The sequence below is a fragment of the Salvia hispanica genome, chromosome 1 (genome assembly GCF_023119035.1).
Source record: "Salvia hispanica cultivar TCC Black 2014 chromosome 1, UniMelb_Shisp_WGS_1.0, whole genome shotgun sequence".
NCBI classification, from domain to species: domain Eukaryota; kingdom Viridiplantae; phylum Streptophyta; class Magnoliopsida; order Lamiales; family Lamiaceae; genus Salvia; species Salvia hispanica.
In genome coordinates, this window is record NC_062965.1 from 44,948,418 (window position 1) to 44,968,628 (window position 20,211).

At 37.1% G+C, this 20,211-nt stretch overlaps 3 protein-coding genes across 3 annotated transcripts; 1 reads left to right on the plus strand and 2 right to left on the minus strand.

Annotated features, from left to right (window-relative positions):
- Nucleotides 1-19: 19 nt before the first annotated feature.
- Nucleotides 20-1,542, minus strand: LOC125201946 (probable glutathione peroxidase 4). Its single transcript, XM_048100243.1, has 4 exons — nt 1,410-1,542; nt 1,243-1,319; nt 1,022-1,083; nt 20-869 (listed from the first exon to the last, which is right to left on the minus strand). The coding sequence occupies exons 1-4, from the start codon at nt 1,461-1,463 to the stop codon at nt 745-747; spliced, it is 318 nt and encodes a 105-aa protein (XP_047956200.1). The 5' UTR covers nt 1,464-1,542; the 3' UTR covers nt 20-744.
- Nucleotides 1,543-7,937: 6,395 nt separating this feature from the next.
- Nucleotides 7,938-8,983, plus strand: LOC125214364 (EID1-like F-box protein 3). Its single transcript, XM_048115365.1, has one exon. It carries the CDS (start codon nt 7,944-7,946, stop codon nt 8,793-8,795), a length of 852 nt encoding a protein of 283 aa, XP_047971322.1. The 5' UTR covers nt 7,938-7,943; the 3' UTR covers nt 8,796-8,983.
- Nucleotides 8,984-10,287: 1,304 nt separating this feature from the next.
- On the minus strand, nt 10,288-19,666 carry LOC125200556 (mediator of RNA polymerase II transcription subunit 33B-like). The gene is made up of 12 exons (XM_048098205.1): nt 19,261-19,666; nt 18,910-19,020; nt 17,333-17,680; nt 16,832-17,148; nt 16,663-16,754; nt 15,716-16,076; nt 14,980-15,190; nt 14,291-14,405; nt 13,909-14,070; nt 12,740-13,400; nt 11,903-12,109; nt 10,288-11,573 (listed from the first exon to the last, which is right to left on the minus strand). The coding sequence occupies exons 1-12, from the start codon at nt 19,536-19,538 to the stop codon at nt 10,453-10,455; spliced, it is 3,984 nt and encodes a 1,327-aa protein (XP_047954162.1). The 5' UTR covers nt 19,539-19,666; the 3' UTR covers nt 10,288-10,452.
- Between the last annotated feature and the right edge of the window lie 545 nt (nt 19,667-20,211).

The following is a 20,211-nucleotide window of genomic DNA, read 5'->3' on the forward strand; positions in this document are numbered from 1 at the left end:
ACAAATGATATTCCAATAGCATTTAAGACAACATTAGCACATCATTTGCCCAAATAGTCATCCACAAAAAAACACCCAAAACAAGTCATTGTTTTTTTATAATATTAGCCATTAGGCTTATGTTGGTAAAAGCTTTACATATTCATATTGTTTAATGTCCATACAACAAGTTTCTAGCGCAATAAACACAAGCTTTTAACTACACACCTACACTTCCTTTCATCTATAATGCTTGAAACAATATAGCAATATAGCTTTGAGATGCAGAAATATTTATCCCGGATCACAAACAAAAAAGCAGATGATGCTTTATCAGGTCAACAACTGCTAACAGCATTGGTATATAAACCACTCTTGTGGAGCTAAGTAACTGTTTCCTAATTGTTTATTTTTCCTTTATTTTTTTGAATTACTCTACTAATCTACTAAACTCAGCTCTCAACCACCTTATAAATTCTCCTAATTTTGGATTTGAATACTAGGATGAGGATCCGAGAAAGATATTTCACTTTATATAGCCATTATTCCGAACTGAACTATTCCATTCCGAAACTGTGCCTAGATATTTAACAAAAACGATCCTTCGAATAAAACACTTGGCTTATGATTTTTTTATTCTGAAATTTTCTAATTTTGACAAAGTTATATCCTACATCTGCCAATGATCAACAACTTCCTATACACTTGAATAAAAAAGACAGGGAAAATCCCAATAGGGCATAACCATAGCCAAATGAAATCAAGTTATACCTTCTGGAAAATGGGATACTCAGCTTTGAATCTGGAGCAAGCAAATTGTTCTGCATCTTGGCTTATTCCAGGTTCTTGATTCAAGAACTGGTTGCACGGGAATGCCAATATCTCGAAACCTGAGACGTGGTATCATTATAAACAAGCAATCTATGTCCAAGCAAAATCTCAAATCCAAAACATTGATAAACAAATATGCTATGTTGGTTCATAAATGAATAGATATGCAACATTACCACCTGAAAACAGAGCAAATATGAATATAACATACCTTTATCCTTGTATTTCAAGTGAAGCTCAGTCAATTGGGTATAATTCGAATTCGTGAACCCACTGTTCAGCCAATCAAATACTCCATATAATTACTACAACATACTCAAATACCAAAAAAAAAAAAACACACACACACACACACAATTAAGAATAAAATCTATACACAAGATTGAATTTTTCTTCCTTATTTTTCCAAATTAAGAAAAGAAGAGTTATCACCATTTGGAAGCAACATTAACAACAAGCGAGACTTTCCCCTTATAGCTACTCAAGTTGACATCATTACCTTTGTTGTCCTGTTCAAAACAATCAAAATTGGAACTTCAGAAGCAAAAAAAGTGGATTCTTTAACAAAACCCAAAAAAGAAGAGGATTAAAAATTGAACCTTGAGAGTGAATTCGTGTATGGACTTTTCTGGGACTGAAGAAGAAGCGCCCATCTCTCTCTGTCTCTCAACAGCTGGTTGATGTCTGAATGCAATTTAAAGTTCGAATTTTTTGGGATGGAGTACTTTGAGTGATCAAATGAATTGAGTATTAGAAATGAGTCACTCACCTTAAAGGGCCGATTTGGGCCTGCTCTGATACCATATTAGAAATGGGCCGCTCACCCTTTAAAAGGCTTCATATGGGAGGGTTATCCACACTTATATAGAGAAGCTAGGATCATCGGGACAATGATTTGAAGAATTTAACATTGAATTAGGCTCATCATCATTCATAATCTTACAGCTGTTTTTTATTCTGTGTGAAAAAAGGGCCTCACAGTTCAAGTATTTCCCTTGCAACATTGTAAGGGAAATACGTAATGTTATTATGCGCTAAACCTTATAATTAAACAACAATTAAAGGGAAATAGTAATGTTATTATGGCTAAGCGCTAAACGTTATAATTAATTTTACAAACTAGCATAGTAGTATAACCTTGGCCGGAAAGGCGGAAAATGGTGTCTTCGAATCTTAGACGTATACTATACTAGTATATGATAAATACGTGAATGTATTCAAAAAATAGTAGGGATTATTATTCACAAAGTAAATCACACCAAAATATTCACAAAGGATTATGAGGGATTATTATTCTTTACAACATTTACTATTCTTCGACGTATATTCTCTTCCTTGTTAACTCATCGACCAATCTCTATTAAAGATGAACCTTTGTAGCTTGTAAATCATTCAATTTAATACCACAATATATAATTAGATCTCAATAGTAGTAACAACTAAGACCAATTTGTAAGCATTAAATTTAGAATTTTAGTAATTAAAATAATGTCAAATGAATTACTTCCCCGATTTTCTTATTAGTCTGTCCTTGAAAAGAATGAATTTTCTAGTTTTGCAATAATTAAAAAACACCTTACCTTGCAAATCATTTTATTTACAACTTATACAATTACACCACACTACTAATGATGTGGAGCACATTCTCCACTAGCACTACTTACATTATCTTTTACTATTACATTACCAATTATATATTAAAATTCATGCCGAACCAAACGTTCATATATTGAGAAGGGAAGGAGTATATTCTAAATTTGAAAAGTTATTAATATTGAAAAAAACAATGTCAATCTTTATACGACTTATATCATACTTAACAAACATTCTCTCTTCAAAAAAAAAAAAAAAAAAAAAAAAAAAAAAAAAAAAAAAAAAAAAAAAAAAAATTAAATTTGCATAACTTTATCAACTTAAATTTTTTTTTTTCTAAAAATATATCAAAATAAAGACCGTTTTATAAGGATTTCAACGAGATTTTAATTGCACATGTTAGGATCATGCTCGGGTGTAAATATGATAGTTTTTATTTGAACCTTTGTAGTATGTATTTCAATAAGCAGTTTAATATCAATAAATCTATCAAAAGATATTACTCTCTCCGTTCAACAAAAGTATGCACTTTTGGTTGGATACAAGTTTTAATGCACAATTTGTAAAGTAAGAGAAACGTAGAAAGAAAATGTAATTAGAGTGTTGTTAGTGGAGGGAAAACAGTTTTCAAAAAAATTAAAAAGTGCATACTCTTGTGAGACAGGGGAAGTACTACTATAACAACATGTGCATTATTAATATAATTGTGTTGATATTTTCCTGTAAATGTTCAGATACACATGTCATTGTGTTAATATTTTTAATACACTATGTTGATACCACGAGAATCACTAAAATTACTAGTTTATAACAAATGAATTGATAATTATATTCCGATTAAAATTTTATGTACTATTTATTGAAATTTGAAAGCTTTATATTAATCTACTCATTTTAATACTCCCCGAAAAGGCGTTAAACGACGGATTTTCCCATCTTTTGGAGCATCTCCAATAGCGGCTAGCCCACTGGCTAGTCGATTCGCGTCGCTAGCCGGTCGGCTGGCCGAACCATTGGAATCGGCCAGCACAAATACATAGTATAATTGGTCTTAGTTGTACATTAAAATACTATATGCATTTTAATATGAACCTATTATACATTAAAAAAACTACTAAAATTTTTAACATGAACCTATAAATACATACACATAATTATACATTAAAATACTACTAAAATTTTTAACATGAACCTATAAATACATACACATAATTATAGATTGCATTGCAATAGATAAAAGGAAAAATAAGTACTCATGACAAAGCAGAATCAGATTGCAATTTTAATTGTAATTGTATGGCTGTACCCTATCACATTGATTAGTTGGGCCAACCTTATTTTTAGGTGGGTAATTTTTTCATAGCTCGGCCCAGATTCTAAAAATTAGGTGGGCCGGGCTAAGTTTGAAAGATTTATCCATAGTGGCTAAGCCCACAAATGCAACCGTAGTCATTATTATGGAATTCTAAAGTAACCAAACCCACAAAGAATTAACGCTCTCGATGAGGCTATTCCTAATATCTATCAAGTATAATAACAAATGAGGCATAAAAGCCTATTTATACTAGAAAGACGATTACACATAAAAAAAGTCCCAATAGTTGACTTACTAAGCTGAAAATCGGAGTCAGTAATGTCCACTCGGATGAGTGGAGTTAAGGGTGGAAATCTCTAGAGTGTGATTTTTGTAAAACGGCTGCAACTTTCTATACCAGACTCAATTTAGGTGTGCAATAAATCCATCTAAAGCGCTTTTGGCCCTTTCCAACTAGAAGTTGACAAATCATTGGAAAGATAAAAAATTTACCAATGAGCATAATTTCATCTAGAGGTTGCAAATTTATATTGACTTGTTAGCATCGTCATATTATTAATATGACTTGAATCTGACTTGAATCTGTATGGTTTGCCGCTAGCCAAACGGGAGTCTTGATTTTAGGTTTATTACATATTTCTGTTTCAGGTCTTAATATTGTATTGGGCCTAACTCGTCGTCTGTGTGTCGATTTATATAGAAGTAGGGCGCATAATCCTATACTCTGAAAACAATCTGAATACAATCTATATTCAATTTGTTCCCCGTTTCCGCCCGTGGACGTAGCCAACGCAGCGTTGGTGAACCACGTAAATTCTGTGTCTCTTTACGTTTCTATTTATCTCGATTACACAATTGCTCACCACTGTCACAACACATATCTATGTCACAACACATATCTAGCGCCATTAAAATGAGTACTGACTTTTGAATGTTATCGTGCCTCGAACTTAAAGAATCAAAACTAAGTTAATAACATAATCTTGTCTGGAGTGGAATTTGACAAACCACTTTCGACTTTTAAGCATCATTTCATCTGAAGCTTAAAAGAGCAAATATGAAACTCATAAGTCAATTGTTAAATATTATGGTCTATTTCAGTTTGAGCCCTTGTATTTAATGTTTGGGCTGGCCCCAATTGATTAAATGCACCAGTCCAAATGTTTGTGTATGAGAAGCCCATCTGGCGTGACTCATTACTTACCTAGACCTCGCCGATTGCTGCCACGTGGAGCCCTCACCCGGATTCTGAATAGAGACCGTTGATCTCGTGCTGTGTTGTGAGAGGCTGACTCTTCACTTACCTAATTCACGCTAGACGCTTATCTCTCTCTCACTCTAGAACTCTCTCTGCCTTCTCTCTTCGTTCTCTCTCTTCTTCTCAGACGATTTTCGCCGGTGAACTCCTCAGATCTTTGGTTTCCATCAATTAATCCTTGTTTTAGTAGGATCTATCGGTTTAGATCTTGAGTTTGGAGACTTTCTCGGTTTCCTTCAGAGTGTTCGTTCGATTTTAACCTAGGGTTTGAATCTGACGAAGTTTGGTGTTGAAGAAGTGAGAATTAGTGAAGATCTTGTGAGTTCTGTGGTTTTTCTGGTGGTTGTGAGTAGCATAGACGTTCAGTGGCAGACGGTGTGGCTAGGGTTTCTGACCTAGCATTCGACGGTTTCCCATCTTGTGACTTGTGGTAGAAGCGTGTGGGGAGGTCCTTGGCCTAGTGTAGTCACTGTTGTGACCTGGGCCATATTCCTAATGTTCTTTCTTGGTTACTGCTGTCTACTCCTTTAGTTTTGATTCGAGAGGATCTTGTGTTGGTATACTAACAGTTCTATCTAGTGTGCAGGGATTCTAATCGGTGCAAGCTTGTATTCCAGATCTGGTCAAGGATCTGAGATTAGCCAGGGTTAAGATTAGAACGGTCTATCTGTAATAGATAGTTACTTAGATTTATTGTTTCTTTGTAATCTTGCATCATTCTTTGTATTGGCTTGTTCTTACTGAGATTAGCCATCTCAGTGGTGACCTAATATAAATGGATGATAGACTTAGACTCACTATTATAGTAGATAAATCTATTAGTACCTTGTAGAAGAAAGTGATTATTCACAACCTATATAGATTGAACAATCTACTGAGAACTATTCTAGATTAGATTCTAAAGTCATTTTTATACTTTGAATGACCGATGACACTACTTGTGGTATAACACTGAATTGGATTCATATCAAGCAATTTTGATAAGCATGATATGGATTGGCTGAATTCATAGGAACCTTAAAAGACTTATGCACAACCATGTCATGGCACTACGTGCATAGGTTTGGTAAGTATGGTAGAGTCAGGGATAGATCTAGCTAAATGCTAGATGGGACAAATGCCCTTGCTCGTATTTAACTACATATATATAAATATAACTTGCTATAGAAAATTTTGTATTAATCTTTCACTAATTGCCCCTTCTGTTTAAATTATCTTTATATATATTTTTGCCCCTCTTGCTAAGAATTTCTAGCTCCGTCCCTGGGTAGAGTTGTTGGAACTCATATTAGGCTTACCGAACCTCTTCGCAGTTTCAAAGCTTGTCGCTCACAGATTTAGAACAAATTTGTACCATACTTACTAAACTTGCAAGCTCAATATCCAAGCATGTAAATCTGATTTGAGTTCGGTATTCATGCAGTGTTTAAGAGCATCTTCAACTATTCTTGTGGGACGGACTAAAAAGGAAAGAATGCATATTCTCATGAGATGGAGGAAGTATTTTTTTTTCCAAAAACCAAAAATGAGATTGATTTTAGAGTACTATTAGCTAATTACCTATCTCATTTTAGATTTTAGTGTACTCTTGAGATGGTCCAAGCTTGCAAAATATGTTACCAAAATTCTTGTGCATAAATAAACTAAGAAATGATACTACCTCTTTGTCATATTATCCTTTAAGTTTGTCTCAAACAAAATTGTCACGTTCCTTCTTTTAAAGAAATTCTTTCTAATATTAATATGCTCCAAGGGTTCTATAGATATGACATCGATGGAGGAAGTATACTACCTAACTCTTGTATATATCCAGAATTCTTGTTTTGCTACCTCTCGTGAAACAGGTGTCAACAACGTCGAATTGTACATTTTGCTTTTGGTGCAGTACAAAAAGGTATTGGCTACCCAAAACTAGCTACCTAAATTTTAAAAAAATTTAATATTAAAAGTTAGAGATTCTGTTCATGTGCAAACCAAACATGGACCACGTTGTCGCCATCCCACTGGTGACTTCCCCTAAACGGGAAAGTAAATCATTAACCACTCAGGCACGCATTTTTATGCTTTCTTTTTCCATATTTTGATTAATATAATATGTTTTGGACAACGATTAATAATAATTATTTAGTGACGTTGGTTTTAACTTTTACCAGATGTGATGGTCATGGTCGCCTGTTGAGGAAATTGAAAATATTTTTGCCAAGTTGGTGAGAATTGCATTTCTTATTAGTTAACTTGAGGAAATATAGTGTCAAAGATTTAACATAACTCATCTCTAATTTGTTGATAGCCAAAAAAGTTGCTTCAATTAACCACTCTTTCCAAACTTATTTTGCACAATCCGACATGAAATTGCTTCAACGAACCATTGTAATTCTTTGTAAAAATGCATATACTTGACAGAGACGCTAACTAACAATTATACACTATTCTACCAAATCAGAACCACTTATAATTAAATAAATATCTTGCTCTGTGTCTCTAACACCTGTATTAGTAGAGTACAAGCATAATCATTATCTAAATGAAAAATGTATCTATATGAAATCCCGACAACACATGAAAGAATTTAATTAAATCCAAATCCCAAAAACGAGTCAGCAAATAGTCAAAAACAATTTGTTACGTGGTGTACAACCACCACTCCCACGCGTACACCCCTCATTAGCTCAATCTAGAATTATACATAAAACCCAGATATTTAGCCCCCTAATCCGCCACGTATACCTTTTTAAAGATATTTTCGAGCCACGAAAAGGAGATATATCCAAACTCGCTACGTGGCACTTGAAGGTGGACTTTTCCCATGTGCCGCACCTCCCCGTACTCCCTCCAATGAAATTCGCCCGCGTGTATTTCTGTCCAGTGGGAACACACCACGTGCTGGCTCTTCCGCTCTCGGCCTCCACGTGTCCCAGCCCGTTATAAAAAGCGCCGCGGAAATTTGTTGTTGGCGGATAGAGAGGAATGGGCGAGTGGGGGAGCGCGAGTCAGGTGCCCAGACTCAGTGAGTCGGCGAACTCGGGCCTGGTCAACGAGCGAGTTCTGTTTCTGGTGTTCGAGTACATGAAGTGGGACATCCGCACGCTCTGCCGAGTCGCGGCGGTGAGCTGGAAGCTCCGCGCGCTGGCGAAGCGGCTGCTGTGGCGCGAGCTCTGCATCTACCGCGCGCCGCGGATGATCGCGACGCTCACGGAGGGGGCGACGAACAGCCGGATCATCGGGGGATGGCCGGCGCTGGCGAAGCTCCTCTTCTTCTGCGGCGGATGCGAGTCGACTCGGCATTTCCGGCTGAGTCGCGCCTCGCCGGGGCACTTCGCCGAGGAATCGCGATTCTCGAAGACGTCGGGGATGAGCTTCCTAGCGAAGAGCTGCAGGGGAGACGTGCTGTACGTGAGCGATCCGTGCGAGCACGCGGCGGCGGCGGAGGAGGGGAGGCGGCACGACGACGTCGGGGTATACCGAGGGGTATTTAGGGCTTTTTTCAAATCGAGGACGCGGGAATGCCTAATTAGGAAGCGGATCGGATTCGAGGAGGGGATGCGGTGCCCTTACTGCGCGGCTAGGGTGTGGAGCATGACGGCGGCGAGGATGATTCCGAAGAAATCCGCCGCTAGGAAGCTCGGATCCGGCGATGGCGCGGTGGAGTATTTCGTGTGTCTGAACGGGCACCTCCACGGCCTGTGCTGGCTGGTGCACTTGTCCTCCGACGACGGCGGCGGCGGAGATGAGGAGGAGGAAGAAGAAGAGGGCAGTTTCTGCAGCGGCGAGGAAGACGATGATGGCCACAACCGTAATTACGCTAACAACGGTAACTAATTGATGCAATTAGATATTTAATTGGGATTAGTAGAATGTGGATTAAGTCGGAATCGCGATTTTAGCGATTGGATTAGTTTGATTGAATGTGCATTGGAATCAGTGTAGTGATTGGTTGGTTGATGTCAAATCAGATGCACTTTGTATTAGTAAAAGTTATGAGTTGGAATTTTTCTAATTCCCATTTACTTAGATTAGAGTTCATTTTGGAGGGGGGAGTTTTTTTATTTTTCTGTTGTCACAAATTTTGTAGCTTCGTTTACCGTAGTTTATTATTTTCTCGGTTTACGATTTAAAATGCTCGTCTATATTTTGCACTGATTTATCATTTATGTATATAGATTTTCTTGACAATATTGAATTTAAAAACTACAGAATATATAAGTGGCACTTTCCCGAAATGAAAGGCTGCAATAATTTTCTTCCCAATTAAAGGGAATTGCTGGATAATACTTCCTTTTATGCAGTACTCCTCCGTTCCACAAAAGATGTTACACTTGTGGAACAACATGAGATTTTAGGAGGTTTTATTTCGTGTGTTGAATGGAGAGAGAAAATATTATTTTTATATTCATGTGAGAGATAATTTTTTCCAAAAATAGAAATGTGACATCTTTTATAGGATAAACTAAGAAGGAAAGTGTGACATCTTGGAATGGAGGGAGTATATTATACAATAATAGATAAATAAAATTAATATATTTATTTTATAAATATTACATTCTTGCATTTTTTTTTAATTACGAAATTATACAGTACTCATATGAAACAAAGAAACAGCAATTTCTAATAAGTACTGATTCTCTAAATGGAGATTTCTTGTGATGTAGGTTCAAGAATTAGTCAATTACAATATATGCCATTAGATAGTATACTCGAGTGCACTTTTAACTGTTTAGAGATACTCAATGTACAAAATATAGAACAGTCATCATTTGTGGATATAATAATGGATGTCACACCATGTCCTACTAGAAGACCAGTCTTGCACTTTTGGTCGATTACAATTGGTTAACATATCATAAATTCAGATGGCTAGGTGCTTACTCGACTTAATTGAAAATTAATAGTACTACTTTTTAACAGTAAATATTTAATGGTAATCGGTTGATTGATTCGAATTATGAGAACATACAAATGGTGAAAGTAATACTGTAAAGTTTTCGCGGTAACTGTAGTAGGACAGAGGACTTATCGCGATGGCCGATGCCCGTGGACCAATTTAATCCATGTAGATTGGCCAGGGCGAGTAAATGATTCAATCCAATAACTCCGTTTTCTCCTAAAATATACTTCCTCCATCCAATAATAAAAGTACATTTTGAAGTAATATAAATTTTAATGCATAATTGATAAAATATGAGACATAAAAAAAGAAAAAAAATATTTGAAATAGTGTTAATTGTGAATGAGGTCCACTTCATTGCAGAGAAAAATATTTATCAAAAATTAAAAAGCTAATGATCAAAATGACAAAAGTAGGACACGAAAATTCAAAAATTGAAATTTGATATGAGCTAATGATTTTAAAAAGCTGAAAATTATGAGGGGAATTTGATGATTTACGAGTTTAAATACATAAATATCATCTCTCTTCAAAGACAGTCTTCTTCACCTATACATTCTTCTCACTACTCTCATTCTCATCTACAAAAAATCAGATTCCAGTTTCTACTATCATTTCTGCAGCAGCACCCATTGCACCAATCCCACTTATTCCAAGAAGAGCCAAAGCCAGTTCCTCCTCATTCCACTGCTTCAGCCCCTTACTCACTCTCTTGATAACCTCCACGTCCACTTCGAGCATCCACGCAGGCGTGCAGCTCACCATCAGACTCAGATACCTCGTTACGTATGCCCTCCAGGTGGTCTTGTTACACCCAAGTGATATTTTCCCGTCAATAGCACTCGCAACAAACTCCAAGTACTTCTGGAGAGCCTTGGGCCGTCGTTTGGATGCAACTGATGCTGAATCAGCCCCCCAAGCAAACATCCCGGAATATACAGTGAAGTAGGCAAGGGCATACCCAGCCAGCATCGCGCCCATACCTCCTGAATCCTGTCGGTTGGGATAGGATCCATGAAGGGAAAGGAACCACGAGGGTAGAATCTCGTTGAATACTGCCTGCACTGAACTTAATCCACCGGTGAGCCAAACTAAGGAAGCCCCCAGTGAAGCTGCAAGCTTCACCTGACTCATTGCAGCAGAGAGTGAAACTTGGCCGTACTTCATGCTGAACTTCGTCTTCTTCAGCTTCTCCATTTTCTCCGGGGGTAACCCGCTGTTCACGATATCTTTGACAGTGTGCATTAGGAGAGAGACAATTTCTTCAATCATAAACATGATATTTCTGACAGCTCGGTGAACTCTCAAGTAGAGAATTCCGGGGGCAACAGCAGAAAGGCCTCCAGAGAAGTTGGAACCGAAACCATGACCCAGAAGAGCACCCACACCACCTTTGCTTGCAACAGAGGAAGAGTTTGAACCAAGGGTTGTCGCGAAACAGACTCTGAGGAGTTGAACTATGGCATCATGATTGTGGTGGAACACGGTTTGGGATGCGGAGAAAACAAGAAAGTCGCTCCACCGTTTTATTTTTTGAATCCATAGAGAAGATATTATTGGCATACATGGCCATGGGCAACTTATGCCAAGACTACTTAAGGCTGGACCAATCAGATTTAGAAGACGCTCAGAACCCCTGTCAAGTTTATATGTTATTGTGAGGCTCACCATAGCTGCCAAGGGCAACGGAAGTGTGAGCATAGAGCTTCCCCCTGCAACAATGATACTTGTTAGCGTAATGTTGAACCAACGATCAATAGGCTTGGGAGTCCCATTTTTCTGCAGCACTAGAAAGTTGCAATGTTTTTCCCAGAAGACATGCAAGTTACTCCAATAAAATTATTTGAATTACTCTTATCATAAATACGTACCCCTAATAGCTACATTTTGGATATAATTTTGAATTTACTTAAGCAATAAGAAATACTGCGAATTCTAGAGAAAAGAAAACTAGGCAGTAATAGGCTGTTTAAGGCAAATATAATGAGTCTACTTGAGTTATTATTAGACAAAATATAAGGCCAGCACTAAAAAGACATACCGTCAGAAAGATCAGGGACATCGACACCAGTGGCAGCCAAGATTTTATGTATCAGTTGCTCAACCATGGCTAAATTTGCGGCAGGGCTTGGCCAATCAGTTCCATTCATACAAGCGGGCTTCCAAAGACCCCGAGTCACTTCTGCTGAAAAGTAACTTACAATAGTGGCCAAAGATGCAGGAAGAAAATCAGCAAGATCTTTGAGCCCTGAGATGGAAAACAATGGTATCACTTTGTAAGATTGATGCAAGATGGAAGGAACAGAAGTGACAGCATGCAGCTAATAATAGATATACAGATGCAACAGGAGCAATGCTTTTTCGAAACACATTCATTCATAATCTATTTTGATATATGAGCTTTGAGAATCTAAAACAGAATGTTACAGACAAATACTCATATATTCCGATCTAAGATAGTAAACCATCCGATTGGACTCATATATTCCAATCTAAGATAGTAAACCATCCGATTGGACTCATATATTCCAATCTAAGATAGTAAACCATCCGATTGGACTCATATATTCCAATCTAAGATATTAAACCATCCGATTGGTAAGACTATAGTTGACTGTTATAAGAGGCAGCCAAAACCTATTTGCTTCAATCAGATAACAGTTTCATGCATATCAATCAGAAAACAAATGTGTGCATTCTTGGGAGATTTGTTTGCAGGTCCAATGAAACTGGGTAAAATGGATATTTTCTCTGTGTGCAGTGCAAATGGATTTCACAAAACAGGATGAAGTATTTGTGAAGTAACAGAGTGTTTACATGAGACAAGTCTATCATCCCAAAATACCAAGTACATTTAATTGTAAACATTTTGACAAACCGGTGGTAAATTCACGAGGCGATAGTCTCCCATGGGCACAGGCTGTAAGAGCAGCATCAAGGACAAAAGGAACTGCCTCAAGAATATCCCATGCAGGTAGCTTAAGACGGAGAGAGTAATCGTCAGGTCCAGATGCAGATGAAGTGCTGCTTCCAGAAGTTGTAGAAGCCAGGGTTTGACCTCTGTTAATTTTTCTGAACATCATGTTTAGGAGAGCCTCCACAATCTCGTGAACAGGATTTCCCGGTTTTAGACCAGAAAGAACAGAAACAATACATTCCTGGTGTTTTCTGTACCATCGCTTCAATTTTGGAAAAGAATCCATGAATATGGGTCCTTTCGGAGATGTGTATGATAATCTTGATGGTTTATTTGTTTTATTTTGATTTTTCGGTGAATCTTCATACGAAGCCAACTGGGAATTATGCACCAATAGGAGGTAGTCTGGGGTTAAATTAGATCCTACTGGAGTAACGTCCCCCTTTACATGTTCCATAGGTGGCTGATCAAATCTCCACAACTTCAGCAGCACAGTAAATGCATTTGAAAATACCACATGAGAAGAAATTTCCTCCCCAGTGTTAAGACTCCATGACATAGTTGGTGCATAGGAACCGAAGACCTCACATATTGGCATCAATGCAGCAGCAAGTTGAGGAACCTGAATAATTTTTTTTGTACAAAGTTAGAGCATTTTTGAAAATTTTTAGTACTCCACATACATTGAGAAATGAGAATTGGCTTCAAAAAAACCTTATTGCTTTGTTCTACTCACTCTTGTTCACTGATTTTTTAAGACTCGGATTTTTTTTCTTTTTAAAAAAGGGAGAATAGATTGATTAGAGACCTGGGACAGGGAATAGATATGGCTTCAAAGGTTCATTGATAAAGGCCTTCACATCATGGATAAAAATATCAAGAAATTAAATGTTGCATACTATCCTTTTTTATCATGGTATTCAACTTCAAGAAAATGAAATGATTAAATTCCCAAATTGGTCCTCTACATTTGTCCAAAAAAACTTTCTGGTCCTACACATTAAGTGTGATAGCTTCTGGTCCCAAATAATATGTTTTGGTCCATATTTTACGGTTCCGTCAAAAAGTTAACCAATTTTGAACTTTAGTAGAATGAAACTAAAAACTAGATTTAATATAGATGGACCTACCAAGCCATGCAAGGAAAAGATCTGAACACAGTCAATAGATGAAACTCCGACAAGAATAACATTCAAAAATGGAGCAGAGTCAATCAAATGGCTTTCACTTCCAGAGAAATCTGTAGGGACAGCAGGCGAGAGCAATCTTGTGATTAGAAGACCTGTATGTTCCTGTAAGCATATGCACAATGCTTATTTTCAGAGGAGAGAGAGAAAGAAAAGGGGGAAAGAGTCACTTGGCTCAAATGATTCATTTGATATCTCTTCTATTTTCAGGATTTATAGAATTAGCAATCAACAAACAAAAATTTCAAGGAGGAAAATATTGAAGAAACATTTTAATCAGTAGTACTCTTTTCTTAGTTTCTATAGCAAATTGAAAATCTATTACCTGTATGCTCCAACCACGAGTAAGAGAAGCCCCACAGAATATTGTGGCAGCCGAGATCTTCTCATCATCTGTGCCACTGACAGCAATCTCATACAGTCGCTCTAACTCTGCTAAGCTTATAACGATGCACAAGCTCAAACTCAGTTTTCTTACTAATAGAATATATAGAAGGAAAAATATGACATGGGTTTAAGTATTAAAGAACAATCTTATCTATGCATCATTGCATCTTACTATTATTGGCTACCAATCAAACTGAAACTTGGAATATATAAGTCAGTTAATAATCCAAATTAGGATATTCAGTTAAACAGATGATAACAGTCACGCACCATGACGAATGGGTAGTAATTTGATAGATCAAATTTTAAAATCTATTGTCTTGTTAAACTTACTTAGAAAATTGTTCTGAAGGTAAAAGAAAACACAGAGAATGTGTGGGTTGAAGCCCTTTGTTTCAAAATGATTCTTGTCTTTCCCAGTTTATGGGGACAAGTTTAGATCCCAAAATCTGGTCTTAGAGATCCAATTGCCCTAGGAAAACAAGCCATGAAGTAATTGGCAGTAACATTAGCAGCAAAACTGATAAAGATATTATAATTTCAGACCTTGGGCGTTTGGCATCTGAATAGCACATACACGAGTTGTGAAAGAAAACTAAAATTTTCAAAATTGTAAGTAATGCCTACCTAGTTGCTGGAGTTGACACCAACGCACTGACCATTGGAGGAGTTAAAGGTGACCCCTTCATGAAAGAAGACCAACCAGGCACTTGCCCAGAAATGTTTCGAGGAATTGGGCTGCAGCGACCTTTTACATATCCAGGCCACATATACGCTGATGTGTCCAACACATTTCTAGCTATGCAAGCTTCAACAATAAGATGCCTGAGATTACCAGCTGCATGTGATAAAAAAAAACGGATCAGAGGGGGTCACTTTCAACAATAAACAGGAACACGAAAAGCAGGAAAGATACAGAAGTACATCACTACAGTGCACTCCCATGACTGTCCACCAGAAAGAGGAGACTATAGAACCCGAACAGACATAGATAGATAGATATGGGCATATAAAAATGAAAAGAGAAATAAGGTAAATGAGTCCCAATTATTGACCAGTAGACAGAAGGAAGAACTATTGATGAAGAAAATTCACCATTTCATATCACAAGAAATAGTGTTTATTTGTAATACTTAATTAAAAAACTGTGTTGGGTAGAGTCCTATTCAGATCCAATTGTAGCTCAAAATCAGAAATCAACTAAAACAATCTCAGGTAGAGAAAAATCCAGACAAAAACTTCTACAAAAGGTAATTTTGTGAGTGTAAAATTCCTGATGTTCATAATGATGTACAAGTAACAAAAAATAAAATAAAATCATTACGCATTAAAATTAAAAGCAGATGCTATAAGAGATACTCACAGCAATTCAAGGGTATGTCATTCAAGCTCATGCCACTAAGTTGGCCACTACCAACAGACATGCCTGAAAGGAAGAACATTGCTTTTGCAGCAGCTTGATTGGCCAAAGAACTAACAGGTGGTGGTGCAGTCAACAACCCTTCAAAGTCATCCAACCGCTGAAGGCTTGAAATTAAGTCTTGACGGCGTTTTCCTACCTGTTCAATATTTTTTCTCTGACTGACTGCGCACTGTTCAGCTTCACCATTCAACTCATTCTCATCCTCTTCGATAATATTAACAACTGCAAGTATTGCAATGGACAATAACATGCATAAACAAGTATCAATGCGAGGAACAGGGCCCTCACTTGAATTCCTCTCCTGTGAAGATACAGAGGAAAGTTTTCACAGTGGTGAACACATAGTTTAATATCTTACAAATGTAGAGATTCCTCATAACAATTTTACCAAACTAATCAACAATGGAAACACCCACCGACATGCAATTTACCAGGTGAATATTAACAGCAGCTTCATGCAGAGAATTTAGGAAAAACAACTTCAATTGACTAGTTCATCATATAGCTGTTATTTTCCTTTCCGGTTAAAGGACAATCATCATATTTATACGAATGCATCAAATGAACTAACAATAACCCTCAGTAAGTCAGTAAGTGAAATGAAAACCATATGCTAACGCATTATGATAAGTTGATAACATTGTGTTTTTCTTTGATCAAAAAATTTAATACTTTAATAATCATCCATATCCAGTGAAAATGACCAGTCTTGACAGCACAGCAGGAAGCACAGAAATAGTCTATCATTTTTACACATGATTAACGAGCCCGTATTATCGGGTGTGTTTCAATTAATGCTCCGGCTGAGAAACAAAAAGGGCAATCTTGTCTTTATTTAAGATTATCTAAGAAAACTATGTATTTCATTATTTTAAATTAGCACTCACCCTCTGGACAAGACGTAAAGCTGCAGTCCACAAACCAAGAAATGCCTCTTGCCAAGTGGTCTCATTTAAAGCCTGCAGACCTTTCACCAAACCTGACAAACCAATTCTGTGCTCAAAAATTTATATAAAGAGAATTAGCTTGAAAACTTGTGATTGTATGTATACGTACCAGTAAGGGTTTCAACAGCACTGGTAGCTCTGACTTGTGATCCATCCATTGTATCTTCTAAATAAAGATCTATGGGAAGCCAAAGTTCTGAACGAACTGTAGCAAGACAATGGCTGGCAAACGACATAGGAGAAATAGCTGTCACTGCATGAAGTTGTTTCTGTGAGTTTGTTTTGCATTTAGGAGACAGAACTTGGCGTGCAGCAGATGCCAACTGCAAGAGTGCCTCTGGGGATATGTTTTTTGAGTTTCTTAAAGAACCAGACTTGGCAGCCAGCAGTCTTAAATGATCGATGAAGCATTCCCAATCCACTGGCCTAAAAGTAAAAGATGGTGAATGTTTCAGTTTCTGCATACAATCCCAAAGGAAAGAAGTCCAACAGCTAAAGTTTCCAGGCTATATAACATTAAGGGAAAAGTATTCACTATTCTGCCATATAATTAGAACTCAATGCCGTAGGCATGACACAATATTATGAGAGCCAAAAAAAGGAAACTTACATATTTCGACGGGCCAAGTAGAGAATCCTAGAAGTTGTTTTATCACGGAAAAACTCCCCAAGCAATTCAACAGCCATAATACTATTTCTCTTACTCAATGCTTCCTGGTGTTCCATTCTTTTCCCATCAAAGTTATCAAGATAGTCTATGTCCATGTCTTGACCCCTAACTAGCCACCTCGATTTCTTTTCAGCTGTGAATTCTAACAGACCTTCATCATCGAGTGAAGCATCAAGTAGCTCCCATACAACAGAGAATACAAATATAACAACGAGAATCCCTGGTTCAGAGAATTGAACACCAAATATTTGGTAAAACTGGAGAACATCATTGATAGATTCCATTATCCTGCAATTCAATGGTTCTAGTAATCAGTTGGAGTAACAGAATCTGGACCCACTCCGAGGCCAAAAGATCGAGAAATTCAACAAAATTAGAAGGATCTCACAAATCCTAGCTTGTGTGCTAGTATAAGATAAATGGAGTTTGGCTTTCCAGAAAGAAAAAAAAGAAGTAAAAGTTACAAAAACCAAGTCCAGTATGCACATCACTCGCGTTTACAAAATTATAATCGAGGAAATGAAAACATATCAGATAATATGGGAATTTTGTACAAGTAAACAAATCTCTCATGATAAATTTTATCTCTAAAACATACTCCCCCGTTCCATAGTAGTGGAGGCGCTCCTTTTCGGCACGAAGATTAAGAAAAATTGTGTTAGGTGAGTTAAGTAAAGGGAGAATAAAGTGGAAAATGAAAAAGGTAGAGAGATGAAGAGAGAAAAAAGTAAGAGAGAGTAAAGTAGGTGTGGAAAAATGTGTTGACTTTTACTAAAAATGGAAATGACTCTATTACTATGGAACGTACCAAAATGGCAAAATGACTCTATTATTATGGAACGGAGGGAGTAGTAAATACTTTAACGAGGTTCAATAAATAAGACATTTGTCCGAGCAGAATCCTATAGTCTCGTGCTCACATTCATTGAAGATGGACATGCATAAAGCACAAACTTACGTCAAAGATGATAGGACATACATACCCATTGGAGTAAAATATAAAAATACATCTAGTTCTCATCCTATTTTCTAGCTCCATACCCTGAACACACTTCGGGATAAGCTAATCAGAATGGATTTTTCTTAGATTGAATGGTGGTCAGAGAACAAACAATTTCTATGACGAGCGTGCTGCTAATGGATGTGCACTGATAAAAACTTTCACCTGATCCAGAAGCCAAATTCCTTATATTGAACATCCCCAAAGATGTCCCAAGTAAATACGAAACAGCTCTAGTAATCAGTATTACCCAATAGCATTAGAGCTCCTGGAAACCTAAGCTAACCTTCAGGTTAAATTAAACACAACAAAAAAAATTAGCACATAGTACAAATCTTTTGGGAACATTATCTGATATCTTGTCATTCAACTAAGCAATACCACAGATGTTGGCAGAGGATAAAGAAATCCAAGAGATCAAAATGAAAATTATCTATTACTTACTACTTTGATACTATAGCATAAATGTTAGAGAAATTGAAACCCAGGCTCGCAAAATAACGCAATAATATCATACGTTTGATAGTTAGGACCATTGATCAGAGACAACAATGAGAATGCATATCTCTTAAGAAGCTCCATATACAATCTGTATGCCACTGGGTACCTCCTTCGACTCGGTATTACCCTGCACAACATTACAAGACATGAATAAATGAACATGCCATACGACACCTTGGTCAGCAGTCTTTTGATACTATTTGCTAGTAACATTTTTTCAGTTATGTCGCAGAATTAAGCTGTAAAACAGAACAATCTAGCTTAAATTGTGACCTAATAGTGATACCTGGAATAGAAATCATGACAAAAATACAGATATAGTAGCATATCATAATTTAGCAAGAGAAAGGCATGTGATGAAAGTGACCTAGTGGAAAGAAGCGCAAGGACGAGCATGGGAGGAACGATACGAACAGTGAGCGCTTTCTCGAGGAACTTCCAGGCAATTGGATGGTTATTGGACCAGCAAATATGAGAAACGAGAAGGTCAGCGAGCTCGACGGATGGCATGGAAACTCCGGCGGTGGTGAGGGTGGAGGAAAGCTGCATAGCCCATATGAGGGGATCGGTGCCCTTCTCCTGCGCGACCTTGGTCAGCTCCAGCACACCGTCCCAGAGCCTCTGCTTCGCCGTCTCCTCTGCCATGTGATCACTAATTGGGAATCGGAGCAGCAGGAAATTAGGGCATGGGAGGAAGAAATGCTCCGGCGATACCTTCACTGAGGGACACCAAATTTGAACTGAAACGACACAGGGTGGATTGGAACAATGTTTCTTTTTAAATGCGGACATTCATGCTAACAAAATAATAATGCATCTACTTAAAACTAATTAATTGCTAGTACTTTATAATATGGTCTATTCATAAATATACTAGATTGTTTTATATATTGGCCGGTGCAATTTTAGATGGTGGTTCAATTACTTTATAGTAGGAAATAAATTCATAGTAGTATTTCTATAACTATATCGTTATAATTATTCATAACTTAAATGCATATGATACAACATAGAGAATACATCCGCATAGCATATACTCAATCCATCCCAATTGATTACAAAAGATGATAATAAATAGTCAAAATGTAGAGAAAGTAAAGTAAGAATAAATAATATAGAAAAAAGTCGTATCTACGTTATTCTCTCGTTTACTTTACTTTCTCTCCACTTTAACTATTTATTACTATCATTTTTCCCAAGTCATTTTTCCCCAAATACTCGCCGAAAAGCAGTCAATCACTTGAGATGTGATCGACTAAAAATTACAGATTTATATGATTGGTTATAATTTGGGTTGGTTATAATATACCTATACAGA